This window comes from Mauremys mutica, chromosome 5 (genome assembly GCF_020497125.1).
Source record: "Mauremys mutica isolate MM-2020 ecotype Southern chromosome 5, ASM2049712v1, whole genome shotgun sequence".
Lineage (NCBI taxonomy): Eukaryota > Metazoa > Chordata > Testudines > Geoemydidae > Mauremys > Mauremys mutica.
Genome location: NC_059076.1, coordinates 139,900,778 through 139,920,915, shown reverse-complemented (window position 1 = coordinate 139,920,915; position 20,138 = coordinate 139,900,778). Strand labels below are relative to the sequence as shown.

At 48.3% G+C, this 20,138-nt stretch overlaps 1 protein-coding gene across 1 annotated transcript; it reads right to left on the bottom strand.

The window, feature by feature from the left end:
• Positions 1-1,502: 1,502 nt before the first annotated feature.
• LOC123371926 (small nuclear ribonucleoprotein F-like) lies at positions 1,503-2,217 on the bottom strand. The gene is made up of 2 exons (XM_045019805.1): positions 1,949-2,217; positions 1,503-1,609 (listed from the first exon to the last, which is right to left on the bottom strand). The coding sequence occupies exons 1-2, from the start codon at positions 2,140-2,142 to the stop codon at positions 1,543-1,545; spliced, it is 261 nt and encodes an 86-aa protein (XP_044875740.1). The 5' UTR covers positions 2,143-2,217; the 3' UTR covers positions 1,503-1,542.
• Positions 2,218-20,138: the final 17,921 nt, after the last annotated feature.

The following is a 20,138-nucleotide window of genomic DNA, read 5'->3' as shown; positions in this document are numbered from 1 at the left end:
AATCCCCACGTTCCCTGAGCTTTACTGCGCGCTGGACTGTTCGGATATTCAGAATCAGCAAATCATCCCAAGAAATATTATTTCTTTCATGGCATTGCATCAAAATAGTTTATGGCGGTGACAGTTGGCGCGTGGATTTATAGCAGCTGCCGCTTGGGTAAGATTCTGGGTCACTTCATTGAAATTCACCCTTTTTTGTAAAAACCAAAGCCAGTGACACTGAGTTTGAAGAGTCCCCTCCCCCCCCCCACCCCATCATGCCTTGGGAGAGGCAAAATTTTTGGACTCACCAGAACAGTCTTCAGTTTGGTTCATCCTGACTGGGGCAGGCACAGGCTAGGTAGGGGCAGCAGTTCCACTGCACAGCTGGAGTTCTCAGGCTCAGCATCAGCTCCCTTCGGCGAGTTTTGCTGGGAGCATCTGCAAGGAGCATTTGCAAGTCCCTGCCCCTCTTGCACAGTGTCTTCCATGGGAACATCTCAAAGCATTTTGGAAAACAACAAGTCAGTCTTTACAATGTCCTGGAAGTGGAGGGAGCCAAGAAGCTATGTGACATGGCCAAGATCAAAGAGGAAATCTATAGCCCAGGCAGGAGAATAACCCAGATCTCGTGGCGTACAGGGCTGTGGAGTTAACCACAATCTCTCTGAATAAGCTCACTCTTTGAGAGAGCCAGTGTTGCTCAAAGATCTCTTCCTACGCACACGAGCAGCAGCACGTAAACACGGCGCATATAGAGACACAGCAGCATGATTAGACACAACAGCAAGATGCAGGCCCTGTGTTGATCTGCACACAGCCATCACGTGATACACAAACATTCTGCACGTGGGCACATGTAGATGCACAACCCTGGGTGCTAACAAGGGCCTTTGCTGCAAAATGCAGCATGAGAGAAGTGATCACGTTGCACAGCGCAGATCCACATCACCCGGGACTAGAGCTAGTTGGAAATTTTTCGAGGAGAGGTTTTCCCATCAAAAAGCAGCTTCGTCAAAATGGAAACTGTTTGTGGGAACAGGTCGGGTTTGAAAAGTTTCTCAACTCGAAACAAGGTTGCAGAAAGTTTCCAAATCATCGAAGTGTTCTGTTCTGACACTTTCAAAATGAAAAATTTCAGTTTGCTGGTTCGAAACGACTTTTCGTTTAGAAATTTTAGCTAATTATAGTAAAAAAAGAAAAAAAGAATAAAAAGTGGTTGAAATTGCAATGAAATGTTCTTGTTCGACACAAATCAAAGTTTTTGAGTTTGTTGGTTTGTGGTGATTTTTGCCCTTTCATCCTGCTTCAGGATGGAGAATTTTTTTAAAACCTTGAAACTGTATTTCGCCAGGATGGGGAAAGTTTCCTGCCCAGCTCTACCTGGGATTCATGCAACAGGAAAACAAGAGGCCCATTGGTCACTGCTTCCTCTCATCCCCAGCCCCCCACAGGCGGTGGTTATGCAGACGAACTGATCCTAAGCACATGGTTTTTTTTTTGTTTTTTTTTGTTTTTTTTAGTTGTGAAAAACTGATCTTTATTTTCCAGAAATATACAAACTTATTCTCTCATTTCCCCATCTTCTTCTTCTTCCTCTACTCCTCTGATGTACAGGACATTGTTACACCTTATCCAGGGGCGGCTCTAGGCACCAGCAAAACAAGCTGGTGCCTAGGGCGGCAAAATGTAGGGGGCGTCGCCGCCGGGGAGGGCGGGAGGCTGGGCTGGCGGACCTGCCGCAGTCATGCCTGCGGGAGGTCCACCGGAGCCCCGGGATGAGTGGACCTGCCGCAGGCATGACTGCGGAAGGGGCGCTCGTCCCGCGGCTCGGTTGGACCTCCCGCAGTCATGCCTGCGGGAGCTTAACCGGAGCCGCGGGAAGAGGGGACCCGCCGCAGGACCGGGGAAGGGCGGCGCAGCGCACCGCGCTGCTTGGGGCAGCCTGATTTCTAGAGCCGCCCCTGACCTTATCAAAACTTCACCAAGGTGACCTGACAATGCACCATCGATGTATTCTTCTGTGTTTGCAAGCTGCATGTTTATGTAGCCGTCGACAGACACCAGGTAGCCCTTGTACTCCATCCCCCACTTCAGCTTCACCATCACCGGCTTCCCAGTCAGCCCGTTCAGGAAGGGCTTGGGGTTCAGGGGCAAGCTCATGGTAACGCGGCCTGGCACAAGGCAGCGGTAAAAACAAAAATTACTCGCAGGGCCGCACGTGCGCCCGCCGGAGTCTAAGAGAATGGGGCTGAGGATCCTTCCCTTCACCCCTGTTGTGTGTCTCAGTAGATTTCCATCTGAACAGAATCTTTAGTTTTTGCTCAGTGTTACTAGGATCAGCACCTCAGGGCCCCATCCTGCCCTCAAACCCAATGATGGCTGCAGAATCGGGCCCGTAGGTACTGTAATAAGACCCAGCTCGGTGTGCATAGTTTAGATGCAATGGAATGTTATTTCTCCCTTTTTAAGAATGCTGCCAGTCTGGTGTATTATTACTTCCACTGTGAAAGGATCCCTCTCTATGGGGATCTATCACCCAGTCCCTGTAGAATTTCACGGTTGCGGAAGGGCATCATCCCCTGAGTGAAGCCAGCAAAGCGACAGAAACGTCCCTTCCCCTAGCACCGTGCAGTGTTCCCGCAGCTACACAAGGTGTCCTGTTTTACCCGTCTCTGAGGCAGCAGCATGAGCCAGGAGGTGCGCCCTGATCCTTGCCAGGCACGTAGCACCCTCAACTCTCATTGAAGTCCACGTGTGACTAGAGGGTGCAGAGGAAGGCACATGCACAGGCTCCTAGACAGCAGCCACTCTGTCTGGAAACCCCTTTCCCTTTTATGAGCTTAATTGCAGTGGAGCAAATGAGGTGGAGGGAATTGCCGCTTGAGCATTCTTGTCCGGAAGTTGCCTTTATGGGTCAACTAGTAGCTCGTTAATTTCCCCCTTAGTTCCTCTCAGCCCCACTTGGCTGGTGGCACCGCGCGGCAGGGAAAGGATACGACATTTGCAAGACATAAAAATGAAATGCATTTCCATAACCCCATTAAAATCGTTAATGTTGTCGTAAAGACAAAAAAAAATAATCCTTAAGCCACCTACAGCTAACAGGCCCATTCTGGCTTTTGGCAGGGCTGTGACTCTGATGGAGGGCTTTTAGTTTCCAGGGTTTATTACATTCATTTTGGGGGGTTGTTTTTAAGCAATTTTGGAGTCCTCTGCTGATGTCAAAAAACGAGGGTTTGAGGCTCTGTCTTTGATACTGTAATGAGAAGATTACTTCCCGCATTTCTTATCTAAATAGGACCTACTTTAATTTGTATTTTGCATATGAAAATGACATACAGGTTAGCTGCAGCTTTGTATCCTTGTTACTGAACCCTGGTTTAGTGTGTTTGTTCATTTAAACATTGTACTGTTTCACACAGCACTATAGTCAAATGCACCAGGGACCCTGTGGTGTGCACACCGACCAATCAATGTGCAACACGTTAGTGTGCATTTGGAATCACACCCCTGTAGTCTGCATTACTGCTCTGGGTAGACAAGGCCTTAGGTAGAACCAGGGAGTGGGGACATCACCTAGATAAACTGAGTGCCCTGGGAAAGGAGTGAAGTCAACATGAGGTGTGTAACCAATTCAAACCATGGCACAGGCTCCACTCACTGCTAGGGCGCCTCCTCTTGGCCCCTCTGGGAATTAGCTCTTTCCAGGTGCTGAGTCCTCCTCCGGGGGTCTCTCCCTCCATCTTCCGGTCTCACCCTACAGCCCCTCTCGTTTCAGCTCACGACTTGGCCCTCCGGCCAGGTCAGTATGGTCCTCCCCTTCCAGGGTGCCAAAGTCTTTCAGTGCAAAGCTGTCCCAGGCAGTCTGTTCTCTGCTCGCTGGTCTGTGCCACTTCCCCAGTGGCTGGTAGGGCCTCCCCTGTACTTTGGGTTCCAGCTCAGGGACTCTCACTGCAGCCCAACCCCATCCCTTCCTGCTTTTCCCCTGAGTCTTTCCTACCTCTCTGGCTCTCCCCCGTCTCTGGGTCAGCCAGCCCAATCTCCCCTCTTCCCAGGGCGTAACTATAGGCTACCTATCTCTAGGCCAAAACACATCTCCCTTCTCCCATGGAATGATTGCAGACTCCTTCCCCCACAACCCCCTTCTGCTCTCAGCTCCTGGGCTTTATACAGGCCCGTCTGTCCCTGCCCAGCCGAGGCTCTTCTAATGAATCCCTGCTTCCTGGCTCCTCTGCCCGGTGAAGTCGGGGGCGTTAATTGGCCCGCCTTACCCCTGTCAGGTCTTGTGTGGTGTGGACACCCCATCACACACTGATATTCTTTTTTCTTTTCTTATCTTTTTTTGTAGCAGTGTTGTTTTATCAGTGTTTATCGGTTAAAGCCTAAAATCAGAAGCTCTGCTCCGATGGTTAGCTTCCTACAGGGAAGTGAATGGACGTTAGGCAGGGTTTATTGGGAAGGTAAAATGAGGGATGATATGAGCGCTCATTTAGCACCAAATGAAGACGTTGCGAACAAAATGAATCCGGAAACCAAAGGACACGAAGAAAAGAAATTCTTGAATTGCCTGTACACCAAAGCTAGGAGCCTGGGTAACAAACAAGAAGAATGAGTATTGCTCATTTATTAGGAACATAAACTTGATATAACTGGTATCACTGAAACCTGGTGGGATAATTCCCATGATTGGAATAGTAAAATCAAGGTTATAACCTATTTAGGAAGGATCAAGTGGGAAGAGGGAGGGGTGCTCTATGTCAAAAACAGCATTACCTGTTTCTGAGTCACTGGTAACTCAGAAGAAAGTCTTATGAATCAATGTCCTAACAGATAAAGCACAAGACAGGGTTTTAGGTTGTGTCTGCTCCAGACCATCAAATACAAGGGAACAGGATGACTGGCTCCTTATGCACTTGTCTACAATATTTAGGAAAAAAAGCTCCATGATCGTGGGAGACATCAATCTGAGTGACATACACTGCAGGGCTCATGCTGCCAGGACTAAAACATCCTTGGAATTGCTAACCATTATAGATGCCAATTTCCTAACTCAAAAAGTGTTCCAGCCAACACAGGGGAATTCTATATTAGACCCCATCTTGAGAGATAAAGAGGAACTGATCACAGAACTAAAAAGAAATAGTACCTTAGGTACTAGTGGTCATATTTATAATCTGCAGATAGAATAAAGTCCAGACCAGTAATATATAGATATATACTTGACGTTATATAAAAAAAAGACCAGTTTCACAAAGCTGAAAACAATTATGAGCCAAATCAGCGGGGAGGAAGGATTTAATCAGAAAAATGTGAATGATAATTGGGAATTGTTTAAGAACCTTTTACTAGATTCCTTAAAAGCCGCAATCAAGGAAAGAAAGCCATTAGTTAAAAAACTGATCTGGTTTAGAGGGGAAGTGAAGGCAACTGTAATATATATATATATAAAACAAATGGAAGAAAGGGGAAGTCAGTAGCAATGAATTTATAAACCAGAAGCTAGGTATTATAGAAAATTGATAAGGGAAGCCAAGGGACACAAGAAAAAAATCTATGGCCAGCAGAGTTAAGGACAATAAGAAGGAGCTTTTAAAGTATTTTAGGGACAAAAAGAATCCTGACAATGATATTGGTCCATTACTAGCTGGAAATGGTAGAGTTATCAATAATAATGCAAAAAGGGCTGCAGTGTTCAATAAATATTTCAGTTCTGTATTTGAGAAAAATATAGTCTCATCAGATGATGATGATAACACGAGTATCTCAGGAGGATGCTACTGAAGTTAGACTTTTTAAATCAGCAGGTCCATTTGCATTTAAGCATTTTAAAAGAGCTGGCTGAGGAGTTCTCTGGACCATTAATATTAATTTTCAATAAGTCTTGGAACACTGAGGAAGTTGCAGAAGAGTGGAAGAAAGCTAATGCTGTGCCAATATTTAAAAAGGGTAAATGGGATGACACAGGTACGTACGGGCCCCTCAGTCTGACATCAGGGTGGTTAAGCACTGGAATAAATTGCCTAGGGAGGTTGAGGAATCTCCATCATTGGAGATTTTTAAGAGCAGGTTTGACAAACACCTGTCAGGGAGGGTCTAGATAATCCTGAGTCCTGCCTTGAGTGCAGGGAACTGGACTACGTGACCTCTCAAGATCTCTCCAGACCTACATTTATAATTCTATAATCCCAGGCAATTTAATGGAGCGGCTGATAAGGGACTTGAATAAAGAATTGAAGGAGGGTAACGTAATCAAGGCCAATCAATATGGGTTTATAAAAAATAGATCCTGTCAAACTAACTGGATATCTTTTTGTGATGAGATCTTTTGGGGTGATAACGTATTGATGTAATATACTTAGACTTCTGTAGCTGACTGTTCTCAAAACGTAATTGTAAATGGGGAATCATCATTGAGAGGGTGTGTTTCTAGTGGGGTCCTGAAGGGACTGGCTCTTGGCCCTACACCAGGGGTGGCCAAACTGTGGCTCCGGAGCCACATGCAGCTCTTCAGAAGTTAATATGCGGCTCCTTGTATAAGCCCCGACTCCAGGGCTGGAACTACAGGCGCCAACTTTCCAATGGGCCAGGGGTGCTCACTGCTCAACCCCTGGCTCTGCCACAGACCCTGCCCCCACTCCACCCCTTCCCGCCCCCTCCCCGCCGAGCCACCTGCACACCAAGAAACAGTTGATTGGGAGGTGCAGGGAGGGAAGGGGAGGTGCTGATTGGCGGGGCTGCCAGTGGGTTGGAGGTGCTGGGAGCTGATGGGGAGCTGCTGACAGGGGCTGCTGACATATAACTGTGGCTCTTTGGCAAGGTACATTGGTAAATTCTGGCTCCTTCTCAGGTTCAGGTTGGCCACCCCTGCCCTACACTATCTAACATTTTTATCAGTGACCAGGAAGAAAACCACCACTGATAAAGTTTGCAGATGACACAAAAATCGGGGTAATGGTAAATAATGAAGACAACAGGTCACTGATTCAGAGCGATTTAAATTGTTTGGTAAACTGAGCGCAAGCAAACGAGAAGTGTTTTAAGACGGCTAAATGCAAATGTCTACATCTAGGCACAAAGCATGTAGGCCACACTTACAGGACTGGGGGCTCTATCCTGGGAAGCCGGGACTCTGAAAGCGATTTGGTTGTGATCATGGATACTGAGCTGAACATGAGTTCCCAGTGCAATGCTGTGGCTGAAGAGGCTGATGCAATCCTTGGATACACAAACCAGGGAATCTCGAGTAAGAGTAGAGGGGTTATTTTAGCTTTGCATTCGGCACAGGTGCAGCCTAAAGCCAATAGATGCTTTAGGAATTATTTTGGAGAAGTTCTCCAGGAGGTCAGACTAGATCATCACAACAGCCATTTCTGTCCTTGGAATCTGCGAATTATAAACCTAATTGTAGTAAATGTATTGTCCTAATTGAACTGCCATAGACAGGCTGTGCATAGTTGTATACATGTTCGGAGACGGGCACAATGGTGCGCACGCCCATATTTCTGCAAGCCGTTCTTCTCTCCCCCACCTAGTTTTTCATGTATTTGTCTACCCTCCGCACCACACAGCAGCGTGGGAGATGTTATTATTCTTACGGCACCCATCTCCAGGTGGTGCTGTTACAGTCTTCCACTTTTTCATAGTGTGCGAGCAAGTTTTGACACTTGGAAAGACAAGGCGGTAGTTCAGGGTTAGACAAGGTATTGTGTAGAGACAGCTTCTGGAGAGGCAGCAGCAGGAGAGTTTGCTGTCTGACTTGGGCTCTGATTAGAGTCGATTCTCTGGGCAGAGTTTTCCTTAGGAACCAGTTGTTGATGTTGGGCTCGGATTCCCAGAAGAAGGGATTGCCCTGCATGCTGTTTGACCTTCTCATTTCAGGACTGACATATTGTGGCCAGAGGCCCTGGTCGGAATCTGAGCCCCATTGTGTCAGATTCTGTACAAACACATTGGAAGAGGGGATCCTTGCCCCATGCCTCTTGCAATCTAAGAAAATGAGCAAAATGTGAATTGTGTCAGAGGATGGGAAGGAGCCGTCTTTCTTATAAAACTCTTCCTACAAAACAGGTGCCTACATCTCAGAACGGATGTAGTAGCCAGTCTCTTTCTTTGGGTAGTCACAGTAGGAAGGGGGAATAGTCCTGGGGAATGAGAACCCCTCCCTCTGACGTCTGTGAGATAGCCATTATTGGCACCTGGTTATATGACCATTCACTGTACTGTACTTGCTCTGTGGGTAGAGCACTTGCAAACAGGCATCTTTTACCATAGCTAAGCTAACATCTGTAAATCAGTAGGCCCTCGTAACTTGCACCCAGAGTCCTAAAAGACTTGGTTGTGTAGATCTTTGGCCTGCTGATACTAATTTTTAATCACTCTTGGAAGAGCAGGAAAGTCCTGGAAGCCCTGGCTAATGTCATGCCAATATTCAGTGAGGGCAAGCAGGATGATCTGGGTAACTATAAGCCAGTTAGCCCGACACCAAGCCCAGGAAACATAAATGACTCAGAATTCAATCAATAAAGAATTAAAGGACTTGAACATAATTAATGCCAGTCAATGTGGTTTATGGAAAATAGGGTCTTGTCAAACAAACATGATTTCATTCTTCGAGATTACAAATTTGGTTGATAATGTAACAACGTAGCTGTAGTAATGTACTTAAACTTTTGTGAAGCATTTGAATTAGTGTCACATGTCCTTATGTTTAAAAAAATAATACTACACAATATCAGTGAAGCCCATGTTAAATGGACTAAAAGCAGGATAACGGACATATCTCAAAAAGTAATTGTCAATGGTCAATCGTCATGAAATGGAAGTTTTTCCAGTGGGTTCCCCATGGATTAGTAAGAAGCACACCACTATTCAACATTTTTATCAATGATCTGGAAGTAAATATAAAATTACTGCTGATAAAAATTGTGGATGATACAAAGATTGGTGGAATGGTAAATGATGAGGACAAGGCATGAAAAAGTAAAGTTGTACATAGACACAAATGAACATAAGAACGGCCATATTGGGTGAGACCACCTAGCCCAATATCCTGTCTTCTGAGAGTGGCCAATGCCAGGTGCTTCAGAGGGAATGAACAGAACAGGTCATCATCAAGTGATCAATGCAAAGTTATACATTCAGGAACAAATAATGAAGGTGAGACCGACAGAACAGGGGACTTGAAAGCAGTGACTCTGAACAGGATTTAGGGGTCATGATGGGCTAGCCACTCAACATGAGCTTCCAATGCCATATTGTAGCAAAAAGAGTAATGTGATCCCTGGATGTACAAACAGGGGAGTAGGGATAAAGAGGTGATTTTACCTCTCGATACAGCATTGGCGAGAGGGATATCAGAACACTGTGTCCGGCTCTGGTGTCCACATTTTTAAAAGGGACGTTGAAAAACAGGAGAGGGTGCAGAAAAGCAGCATCAAAATGATGTGAGGGCTGGAGAAAATGCCTTACGGTGAGAAACTTCAAGAGCTTAATCTGTTCGCTTATCGAAAAGGAGACAGAGAGACGGCTTGAGCGCAGTGTGTAAGTACCGTCACCAGCAGAAACTACTAGATGCTAACGGGCTCTTCTTGAAAGATCCTATGGCTGGAAGCTAAAGCCAAATTTAGATTAGAAATAAGAAATGTTTAACAGTGCAGGTGATTAACCACTGGCGCACACTACCAAGGGAAATGCTGGAGTCTCCATCTCTTGATGTATTCAGCTAAAGGCTGGATGTCTGTCGGGAAGATGTTTTATTCAAACACAAGTTACTGGGCTCAATGCAGGGCTAAGTGGGTGACTTTATACGGCCTGTGCTGTGCTGATCCAGCCAGATGATCCAATGGTCCCTTCTGATTTTAAAAGAAGCAACAGCTGTTGTTTCGAATCCCACCTGATCCATAGATTTAATAAAGATCAGAAGGGACTGTTCTGATCACCTACTCTGAGCTGCAGCATAGCACAGGCCAGAGAACCTCACCTTTTCCAGCAGTGGGGGGAAATATTTTTCCTTACTCAAGCCTTCAACTACCCGAAAGGGGGTTCCAAAGAGGATGGAGCTCGGCTGTTCTCAGTGGTGGCAGATGACAGAACAAGGAGCAATGGTCTCAAGTTGCAGTGGGGGAGGTCTAGGTTGGATATTAGGAAACACTATTTCACTAGGAGGGTGGTGAAGCACTGGAATGGGTTCCCTAGGGAGGTGGTGGAATCTCCTTCCTTAGAGGTTGTTAAGGTCAGGTTGACAAAGCCCTGGCTGGGATGATTTAGTTGGTGTTGGTCCTGCTTTGAGCAGGGGGTTGGACTAGGTGACCTCCTGAGGTCTCTTCCAACCCTAATCTTCTATGAGTCTATGATTTCACTAAAATATAGGATCTTATCTGTGCTCCTGTTACAAGCTCCTCTGTCTCTGCTGGTGGAGAAAGCTGTCTCTCCACTGTGTGCACCACTCATGCATTTTCCTCAAAGCAATCAAACCCCTACATTACAAAGAGCGATTATTGTATTTTGGTCACTCTGCAGATTGTAGATTTTTTTTAGACCAGGAAAATCTCAACTCAAAGCCTCCTGTTGATTTTCCAGCGTCCCTCTAGGGGACTTGCTCTCAGGGAGAGGCAAGCCCGATGGGCAAGGTGCTAGCCAGGGACTCGCAGAGACTCAAGGTCCTGGTTGGGCCAGTCACTTTGTCTCTCTGTGCCTCAGTCCCCCCATCTGCACAATGGGAGAAACAGCCTGGGGTGAGGAGGGTAAATACATTAAAACAAGACTGAGGTGTTCAGATATTACGTTGATGAGGGTCAGATAAGTACCTTAGACATCTAGATAGAGCCGGCCTATAGTGCCTGGTTCATGTAACCCATATGCAATGAATCCTGCAGCTGAGGTCTAGCCTTGCACAAGTGGTTATGGATGGTTCATATGCCCAAGGGAATTGAACAACTCCAGGATCCATCATCCTAAGTGAAGGAAAGAGAAACAATCTTTCAAATTAAGAGTGAAAGCAAATCTCACTTCTGCTCTGCCGGGCTCAATGAAAGCACTGGACATCTGAGAATGTGCCTCTACCTAACCCCAGGTATTTTATCCCTCAGATGCCATCCCACCAGCTCGCCCAGGCTAAGCAGGCGTGTGCTCCAACAAGACTTGGATGCAAGACCTCCAAGACCAGGGCCGGCTCCAGGCACCAGCTCAGCAAGCAGGTGCTTGGGGTGGCCAAGGGGAAGGGGCATCACGTCGGGCTCTTTGGCAGCAATTTGGGGGTGGGTCCCTCAGTCCCTCTTGGAGGGAAGGACCTGCTGCCGAAGAAGAAAGCAGCGTGGTGGAGCTACTGCTGAATTGCCGCCGATCGCGATTGCAGCTTTTTTTTTTTTCCTGCTGCTTGGAGCGGCAAAAACCCTGGAGCCGGCCGTGTCCAAGACAACAGAGTGCTGCTGAAAACGCTGTTGACTGTTCAGTAGATGAGGCCCTTCCCTGTGAGACAGTCCTCACCCAGTGTCTCTGATGGTGTCCGAAACTGAAAAGTGGATGGTCTTGCCTAGTGGTTGAAGCAGTGGCAGTCAGGTCTCGTGGTTGAGCCGGAGACTGGAGCCAGAGGTCAGAGAAGGAATCAGGAACCAAGAGCAGGGTTGGAAGAAGGCTGAGGCTGGAGCCGTCTGTCAGAACAACAAAGCGGTAGGGGAGACTCCTGGCGAGGTAGGGATATTGAGCCAGTGGGAGTGGGTGCTCTCATTGGGAGCCTAAATCCTTGGCCGTGAGGTCACCTAGTTAGACCTACACCCATGGATTACCTGTCAGCCCAGGCTCAGCCAATCAGGCAGAAGGATGACTCATCAGGCTCAGCAGCACTTATCTGGCTCAGAGACGACTCATTAGAGATGGCATTAAGGAAACGTGCTGCTGGACAGGCCACCTTTCATATAAGACATAAAAGCAAAGTGGTGGCCACTTGCATTCGTTACATTTATTCACAAGAATTAGGGTCTTGGCTTCCTTGTCTTGGTCATAACATACAGAGCAACGGCAGGGTCATTATAGCAGCTACCCAAGAAGGCTGTGCAGAAAGTCTAGAAGATCTGACACTCAAAAGCTATTCTAATTCAGCAGAAAAATTCGACTTCAGCCCCAGACCTACCAAGTTTGAGGCCGATATTCCTTTGTTTGCAGATTTCTTGGGAGGTGAACAAAATCAGGTTTATAACATCAGCTCAGCTGCATCATTAACTATGGCCCGGTGGTAGCCACTCCGTGGTGGGACAAATTAAATCTGGGGACTGTTAGGCCAGGAGATGTAGGGGATGATGTTAATTTCAGGATACAGTTATAGCCTCATGAACAGACCACAGCCTCATAGTCCGTGCTAAGGAAATGTTTCCCATAGCTGCTTAATTAATGACAAACAGACATTTCAAAAAAGAAACAAAGCCAGATTCGTCTTGCCACATGTACGACATAAATTCTCCAAGACCGGCATTAATGAGGCTCCGTGGCACGGCATGTATCCACTGCGCCGCCAATGCATTCCAGGTGCTTTAGATGGGCAGTGGGGCCTAATGCACAAAATTAGGCATTGCCGCCAGAGGTGCATCCTGACCAATGGAAAATGCTCCGAAAGGGCTGGAAAGAAACTCATTCAGCCCACGTATGTGTCACTGGCTTGGCCTGTTGCATTAAAGTGGTACCAGCATCTCCTGGAGAGTCTTGACATGAACCACTATTTTTCTGTACAAGCAATTCTGCTGCTTTGTCACGTGTTTTCTGAATTCTTCATCCCGTTTATTATTTATTTATTACCAAGGACATCTGCACGGAGATGGGGCCTTCAGGGCTTCTGCATTCATCTGTTCTCATTCATCACCTGAAGTCTCAGATCTGTCTCCATGGCATCGAAATTGCCTCCCCAGCACCAGGGTGATCCAGCCAATGGGCCACTTGACGTGCTGGGTGACCTTGTGCCTCTCTCTGTGACATGCTAAAAATGATGCGTCCCCTCCTTTGCAGAATGCTTGGGGATCTCTGGGTGGGACGTGCAAGATAACCCATCCCTCCCTGCTGCCCCTTGCTGAGGAGGGCCCCATGGCATTCACCCCCTACGCCGTGCTGGAGAGCCGCCAGCCTGCATCTCGCCCCCCGCCCTGGCTCTGCAATTGTGCCTGCCGTGAAAAGTCTCCATTGACAGGGGTTCCGCTGACCTCGCTCATGTTTTCCCAACACAATGGGCTGAGTGAATGGGGCAGGATTCAGAGCAACTGCAAGTCAGTCCATGGGCATGGACCGAGTCCAATCTGCAAAGCACCCCTCCCTATGCTCCCCATCCATTATAAACGATCCCTTTATCAGACAGTGACATACTAACTCCCCTATCAGCTCCTACCTGCTCCAAAAATGCCACAAGGATGGCGGGGGGAGGGTGGCCCAGCCCTGTTGAGACCTCAGCGCTGTCTCCTTTCTGCTCGGGTTTCCTGCTCAAGTCCCAGCAGCCTTTTGTTAAGCCTCAAAAAGGCAACACAATCCCTCCTTTGCTTGGACCCTTTGCTGCTAGGGCTCTATTCAGGGATAATGAGGTTTCCCTGAGAACAGATCTGATAATGTCACTTTTCAGGCAGAGAGGCTTAGCTCTCACCTTAGCCAGAACACAAGGGCCCTGGCTGGTCAATCTGAAAGCACTTCAGTGCAGCTCCGCTCTCTGTGCGTGCCTGTTCTGCAAGGACAGATCGGGACTTTTCAGCTTGGAAAAGAGGCAACTAAGGGGGGGATGTGATAGAGGTCTATAAAATCATGATTGATGTGGAGAGAGTAAATAAGGAAGTGTTGTTTACTCTTTCTCATAACACAAGAACTAGGGATCACCAAATGAAATGAATAGGCTGCAGGTTTAAAATGAGCAAAAGGAAGTATTTCTTCACAAAATGCACAGTCAACCTGTGGAGCTCTTTGCCATGGGATGTTGTGAAGGCCAAGACTATAACAGGGTTCAAAAAAGAACTAGATACATTCATGGAGGACAGGTCCATTCATGGCTACTAGCCAGGATGGTCAGGGATTGTGTCCCTAGCCTCTCTCAGCAGTTGGGAATGGATGACAGGGGATGGATCACTTGATGATTCCCTGTTCTGTTCATTCCCTCTGGGGCACCTGGCACTGGCCACTGTTGGAAGGCAGGATACTGGGCTAGATGGACCTTTGGTCTGACCCAGTGTGGCCATTCTTATGTTCTTAAGAACACTCTCTTAGTTAAAATGCTAACGCTGGCAGACTGCAGTGAGGAATAGATAGTACCAAAGATATTAGGGCTTGGAGAATGCCGCCTACAGGGTTTCTTTTTTCCAAACTCACAAACAGCCTTCACAGAATAAAGAGTTCCCTGGCATTTGGATTATTTACATAGCAAACATTAAGCAGCCTGTGGGCTATATAAACACTTCTCTAATAGGCTGGTGACTTTCCATGGTCCAAGCTCATCTATAACCTTCAGCAAATCTTATTTGCCTCACTCTGCTCTTAAAGCCTACATCAATCTCCCCCTAGTATTTGTTTAACCCCTTCCATCACTCTTTCTTGGATCCAGCTAAAGAGGTGACAAGAGCAGTGGCTCAGGCTCCGCCTACAATTCTAAACCCCGCCCCACATCCAGAGCAAAAGGCTAAAATAGTTCATCTTGATATTTGAATGTTTGCATTTGGTTTGAAGATCAACGCATCCATTGAGACGTATTGGGATGTTTCTCTGGGAGGTGATAGGGTGATGGCTAGTTCTAGCCCCCAGGTAAAAATGACACCTCTTTACTCAAATGGCCTGTTGCCCTTGTGTATTCAGAGTCAGATCTGCTTGCTTTACTGATGAAAATAAGTCCTTGCTGCTTTAGACACCTGTAAGTCCAGCAGAATAGACTTAGGGCATGTCTACACTTTGAACAGAAGGTGTAATTTCCAACTCAGGCAGACGGACATACAGTAGCTCTGATCAAGCTAATGTGCTCAAAGCAGACACGGACCCACGGTAGTATGAGCAGCGGGAGGGACTAGCCGCCTGGAGTATGATCCTGGGGCACCCCTAGGTACCTGCTCGGGGGATCTACCCATCCTGCTGTGGTTACACGTCTGTTTTTAGTGCACTAGCTCAATCAAAGCTAGTGTGCGTATGTCTACCCAAGCTGGAAATTACCTCACTGTGCAGAGGTACCATAAATAAGAAAGAGGCAGCTAGGTGCTGTTCCTTCTCGTGCATCATCCAGAGACTTGTGTGCTGAGTTGCAGTCAGGTGAAGGCAATGGGGCTGGCCAAGTGTCAGAGGGCAGAATTCGTAGACACTGGGGTGGTCAAGGCATCAGCGAGGGCAGAATGACAGGTGATATGTGGGCGGGGAAAAGCCCAGCTTGACACTATGCCCAAGCAGAGTTGCACTGACAGTTTTAAAAACATTTTTTTAACATGTAAACGAATTGCTAGAGCTGGTCAAAAACTTTGTTTGGAGGTGGGGGTGAGGGAATTTCCATAGAAAATTTCAACAAAAATCACTTTTTTTTTCATTTTCATCAAATCATTTTTTAAGAACATTTTAACTTTCTGCCAAATATTGAAAATAAAACATTTTGGATGAAATCTTTTGCGTTTTGGGCAAATTTCTTTGGACAGACTATCCAGATTTTCCGCAGAAAGCAGACACTTTTCATGAGCATTTCATTTAGCTGAAAACCCAATTTTCAACCAGCCGTGCTAAGCCCAATTGCTCTCGTGTATCTGATACACAGTTAAGCTAGAATATTGTAATGCCACAGCTGCAGACTCATTAGCCAGGTCTCTGTACGTCTCCTGGACAAATGAATGACTTTGCCAGCTTTTCCACCGGGCCCAGCCAGGCTTGAGAGAAAGTGCAAAGAGAGGGGCCAGTCAGAGACTCCAGGATATCGGAGCAGAAGTATCCAGTGTAGGGATCTTTGGAGAACGTTCTAGTTTTGACTGGACTTTCTTTGCCCTGTGCTGCTGGGCTGTTTGCTCCAACCCTTCCCCTCTGTTAGTCACTTCACCGTAGCATCACTCCTCTGAACCTCATCTCCTCTCCCTGGCCCCGGCCCCTGACTTCCCTTCGATGTTCCCTCTTGCTCTTGTGATTTGCAAAGCAGGGGACTATGTTTTCCATCAGCCTCTCCCCATTACATCCCCTTCCCCTGGCGAGGTAAGGTCCTGAACCAGGCGTGGGTGGGTTCTGTTCGGGAGTGGGAGCCGCATGGCAGGGAGGAGCTAGAGAGAAGCCCTAGGAGCTGTAGACAGAGCCATGTGTGGGACAGGCTGTGACTGCCGGCTCCCCACCATCTCTGGGTGGGGCTTATGGGGGAGAAGCAGAGGCTGGGCAGGGAGCCAGTGCAGAGGGGCCCGAATGAGAGACACAGACGGAGCCTGGCTTGGAAACCCACAAAGGCCTAGTTGCTGGAATAGAGACTGGAGACTGAAAAGCCCTGGCTCTCGATTGGGCTGCGCCAGGGACCCAACCCAGAAGCGCTATCACTTACCTTGAGCTGTATCTGTTTAAGCCTCTGTACCTGGGGTCCTTGGAGCCTTCCCCTTTCCTCCCAGCCCCAGCAAAATACCTTTCCCTTAGCCATGTGTCTGAGCAGCTCTGGGGACCCCCCGCGCTAGCCCCTGCAAGGCCTCGCTGCTGAACGCCCACCGTGCTTGCCTCTGAGCCAGGGCACGCCTGACAAGCTCCAGGCACCCGAGGGGTTTGGGGCACGGAGTAACCCCAATAATTATACTTCCTATTAACTGCTCCCCTCCGAACTAAAACCACCGGAAAACCCCAAACACCACATGATGTTTGCTGCCATCTCATTGTTCACTCTGCTGCTGTGTTCAACCCCTTCCCCCACCCCATCCGTCCAGCCAGGGCAGACGGTAAGCACTTCAGGGCAGGGACCAGCTTTTCGTTCGGTGTTTGTACAGCACTTAGCGCCGTGGGGTCCTGCTCTGAGACTAGGGCTCCTGGGCACTGCTGCAATACAGACAGGAATAACAATCTCTGCTTAGAAGGGAGCATGGTGCATGAGACACATCAATACAGTACGTGGGGTATTCAGCTGGGGGGCAGCACCCCTTTGTGCTGGCCATGGCTCAGTGTCACAATTGAGCCCACACTATTTCATCGGTAGATTTGAAAGCAATACACAAGGAAAGCAATAATTATTATCCCCATTTGTAATCGGAGGCACGGACCGGGGACATCATTTGCCCACCGTCACACAGCAGGTCCGTAGCAGAGCCGGGAACAGATTTAAGAACAGAGCTAGGATTTTATTCAGCCACCCGTCACTGTCGTTTCTGAACACGGACATGCAAACAGACACATAAGCTCACAGATACCTGTATACACAGAAGCAGCCCACCCCCCCCCACCCACCTACAGACCCAGAACCCAGCTAAGACACTTGGAGGACATATTGAAATAAGATTCCCCCCCCCTTAGTTCCAGAAGCTGATTTAGCCCATCAGAGGCGGAGTGTGGGGGCATTTATGCTTTTCTCAGCGCTCCGAAAGCCATTGAATCCTGCCACTGTAATAAGCTGGATGGCCAGACAGCTGTTGCCCAAATCAGACTCACCTCTCTGTGGTCTGCGAGATCCAGGTTTGCGTGTTATGTGTTAAATAGGTAACTAGATACCAAAGAAAAGAATAGACACACAAAGCTGGAAAGGGCAGATAAAAACTGTCTCCATACAGTCAAAAGATCTGCCTTAGCCCAAATGACCTGTCTCTTTACATTCATTACAGTCTGAGACAGCTCTGTCCTTCATTCGCTTCATCCCTGGCCTGCCCTCCCTTCAAAGGCTATTTGCAAAATCAGTGTGGCTTCCCCTCCCTCTTTCATTGCAGCCTCTGTCTCCTTTCTCTTACATCTTCCTATAGCACAAGTCATTTACAGTGCTACAGTACAGGGGCTATGGCCTTAAAATGAGACTTAGGAGACTTGGCTCTGTTCCTGGCTCTGCCCCTGGGGGACTTGGAGTAAGTCACTTCTCCTGTGTTTCCCTGTCTGTTCTGATTGTACACTCTCTGGGGCAAAGACTGTCTCTTACTGTGTTTGTACAGCTCCCAGCACAATCGGGCGCTGATCTCGGTTAGAGACCCTGATGCTACTGTAATATAAATAAGGGTGGTGTGGAACCCACACAGTGTGTGTGGCTGGCAGAGGAAAGGCTGACAGAACTCCAGCTTAGCAACTGGAAAGCAACACTGTTTCCCCCGTCAGCAAATATAGCCCACTCCATCCTGCAAGATTCCACTCTCAAAGGGCAAATGACCAAGAGTTTCCAGCTTTTATCACAGGATCTCCAAAGATCCCTGGGAAGTAGGAAAAATGTATTACTCTCTTTAACAGCTGGGGAAATGGAGGCATGGAAAGGGTAAATGACTTGCCCAGGGTCAGACAGTGAGTCAGTGGCGGAGACACCAACATTCCCAATGCCCAGGCTCGCACTCTGACCACTGGATCACTCTCCCTCCAGGCACAGGAAGGGGGATTCACCCTTGCTCTGTGGCAGCAAAGCAGCTGTCAGCCCCTACCACTGGGGAATAGCTGTGGCCCAGAGGGCCTTCACGGTAGGTGTAGCATTGACACAACCAAGCCCCAGCCTAGGATAGGAACGTTGCAGCCCCCTTTGATCAGATATACCAGGCTCAGGAGCAGCACAAGGCCCAAAGTGGTCTGCATTCTGGGTGCTGGCACAGCGGGGGGTTCCCACCAGCCACACCCCGTGCCTTGGGACGAGAGGTCTGGGAACCCCTTCCTGATGGCCGCCAGATACCACAGGGGAGAGAACTGCAGAGAAACCTCGAGAAGGATGGGGGAGGGAATCAACTGAGGCCAAATCTTCTGGAGTCTCCTCTTTCATTCCCGGCAAAGGCCACATTTACCCCTGCCTCCACAACAGTGCCGTCCATTTATCCACCGTGGACTTGTTCTCTGGGCCTTGAGAACAGAATCTTCCCAGGCTAGGAGGATGAGCCCAGCTCTGTGAAAACCCCTTTTCAGCGAGAGTCATTAGCGGGAGATAAAGGTCTGTGCCGCTTACGATTTCTCTTGTCATGTTGGCGCACCTTCTCGTCCCTTGCGACAACAGTGGGGCTGTTTTCAAAGGGCTCCTAATTGTCTATTTCCTCCCATTGCTGCCACTCAGAGAGGGAGCCGGGGAGAAAGAAGGGCCTATTTCAACAGGCCTTATCTGATGAAAGCATTCAAGTGGGGTTTCTTTCTCTCTCTCCCGCCTCCTGGCCTTTCTCGTCTTCATTAACCGGCCTTCCGATGCCGGGTGGTGTTTTTTTGGCCTGCGAGGAATACAGGCCCAAAACGGTGTGGGTGGATGAGTGGTGACAGGCTAACAAAAGCGACCTCACTTTGCAGATAATGACTGGCCCTCCAGCCTTTGGAGCCAGGCCCCAAAAGCTTATAGTACCAAGCTGTCTTTCAGGCTTGTCCTAATTCGGAGGCATTGTCCAGAGTTTTTCTAAAGGCGGATGACAGTTGACATCGGCTCTCTATCTGCAACATTTTTGTCCCTCTATTTGAGATCCAGCCACAGATTTTCCCGGTTTCTGATGCAAACACTGACAGGGCCTTTTATTGACTGGAAAAAAGATACTGGCTCCCAATGAGCGCTGTTAAGACACAGGTTGGAACTGGCCCAGATTTGATCGCAGCTTTTTCAGAGTTTGGCAGGTGTTTTGCATCCCGCGTCTTACTTTGGCTCATCATTTTGTGGCGCCCCGAAGGTACATATCAGCAGGATGAAAGGACCAGCCCTCGGCCCCCACAGCCGGGGCTGGCTAGAGGGCTGGCTGAAAATCCGGCCCTTACTTCCTGCTTTTTTCTGATCAGAGGAGGGGGAGGACTTTCAAGAAGGGATAGTGTCGAACGCAGGACAGGGCTAGGGTGGCCAGGTGCCCAGTTTTCAACGAAAGTCCAGTCGAAAAGGGGACCTGACAGTGTCCGATCACGTCTACTGACTGGACACCCAAAGTCCAGTTACTGCAGGCAGGGCTCCAGCCCCTACTCAGGCAGGGCTGCCTCCTACCTTCGTCAGGCCGGTGCAGCTCCCAGCCCCGGCTCTGCAGGCAAGTCCCTCTTAGGACTGCCAACTTTCTAATCGCACAAAACCGAAAACTCTAGCCCCA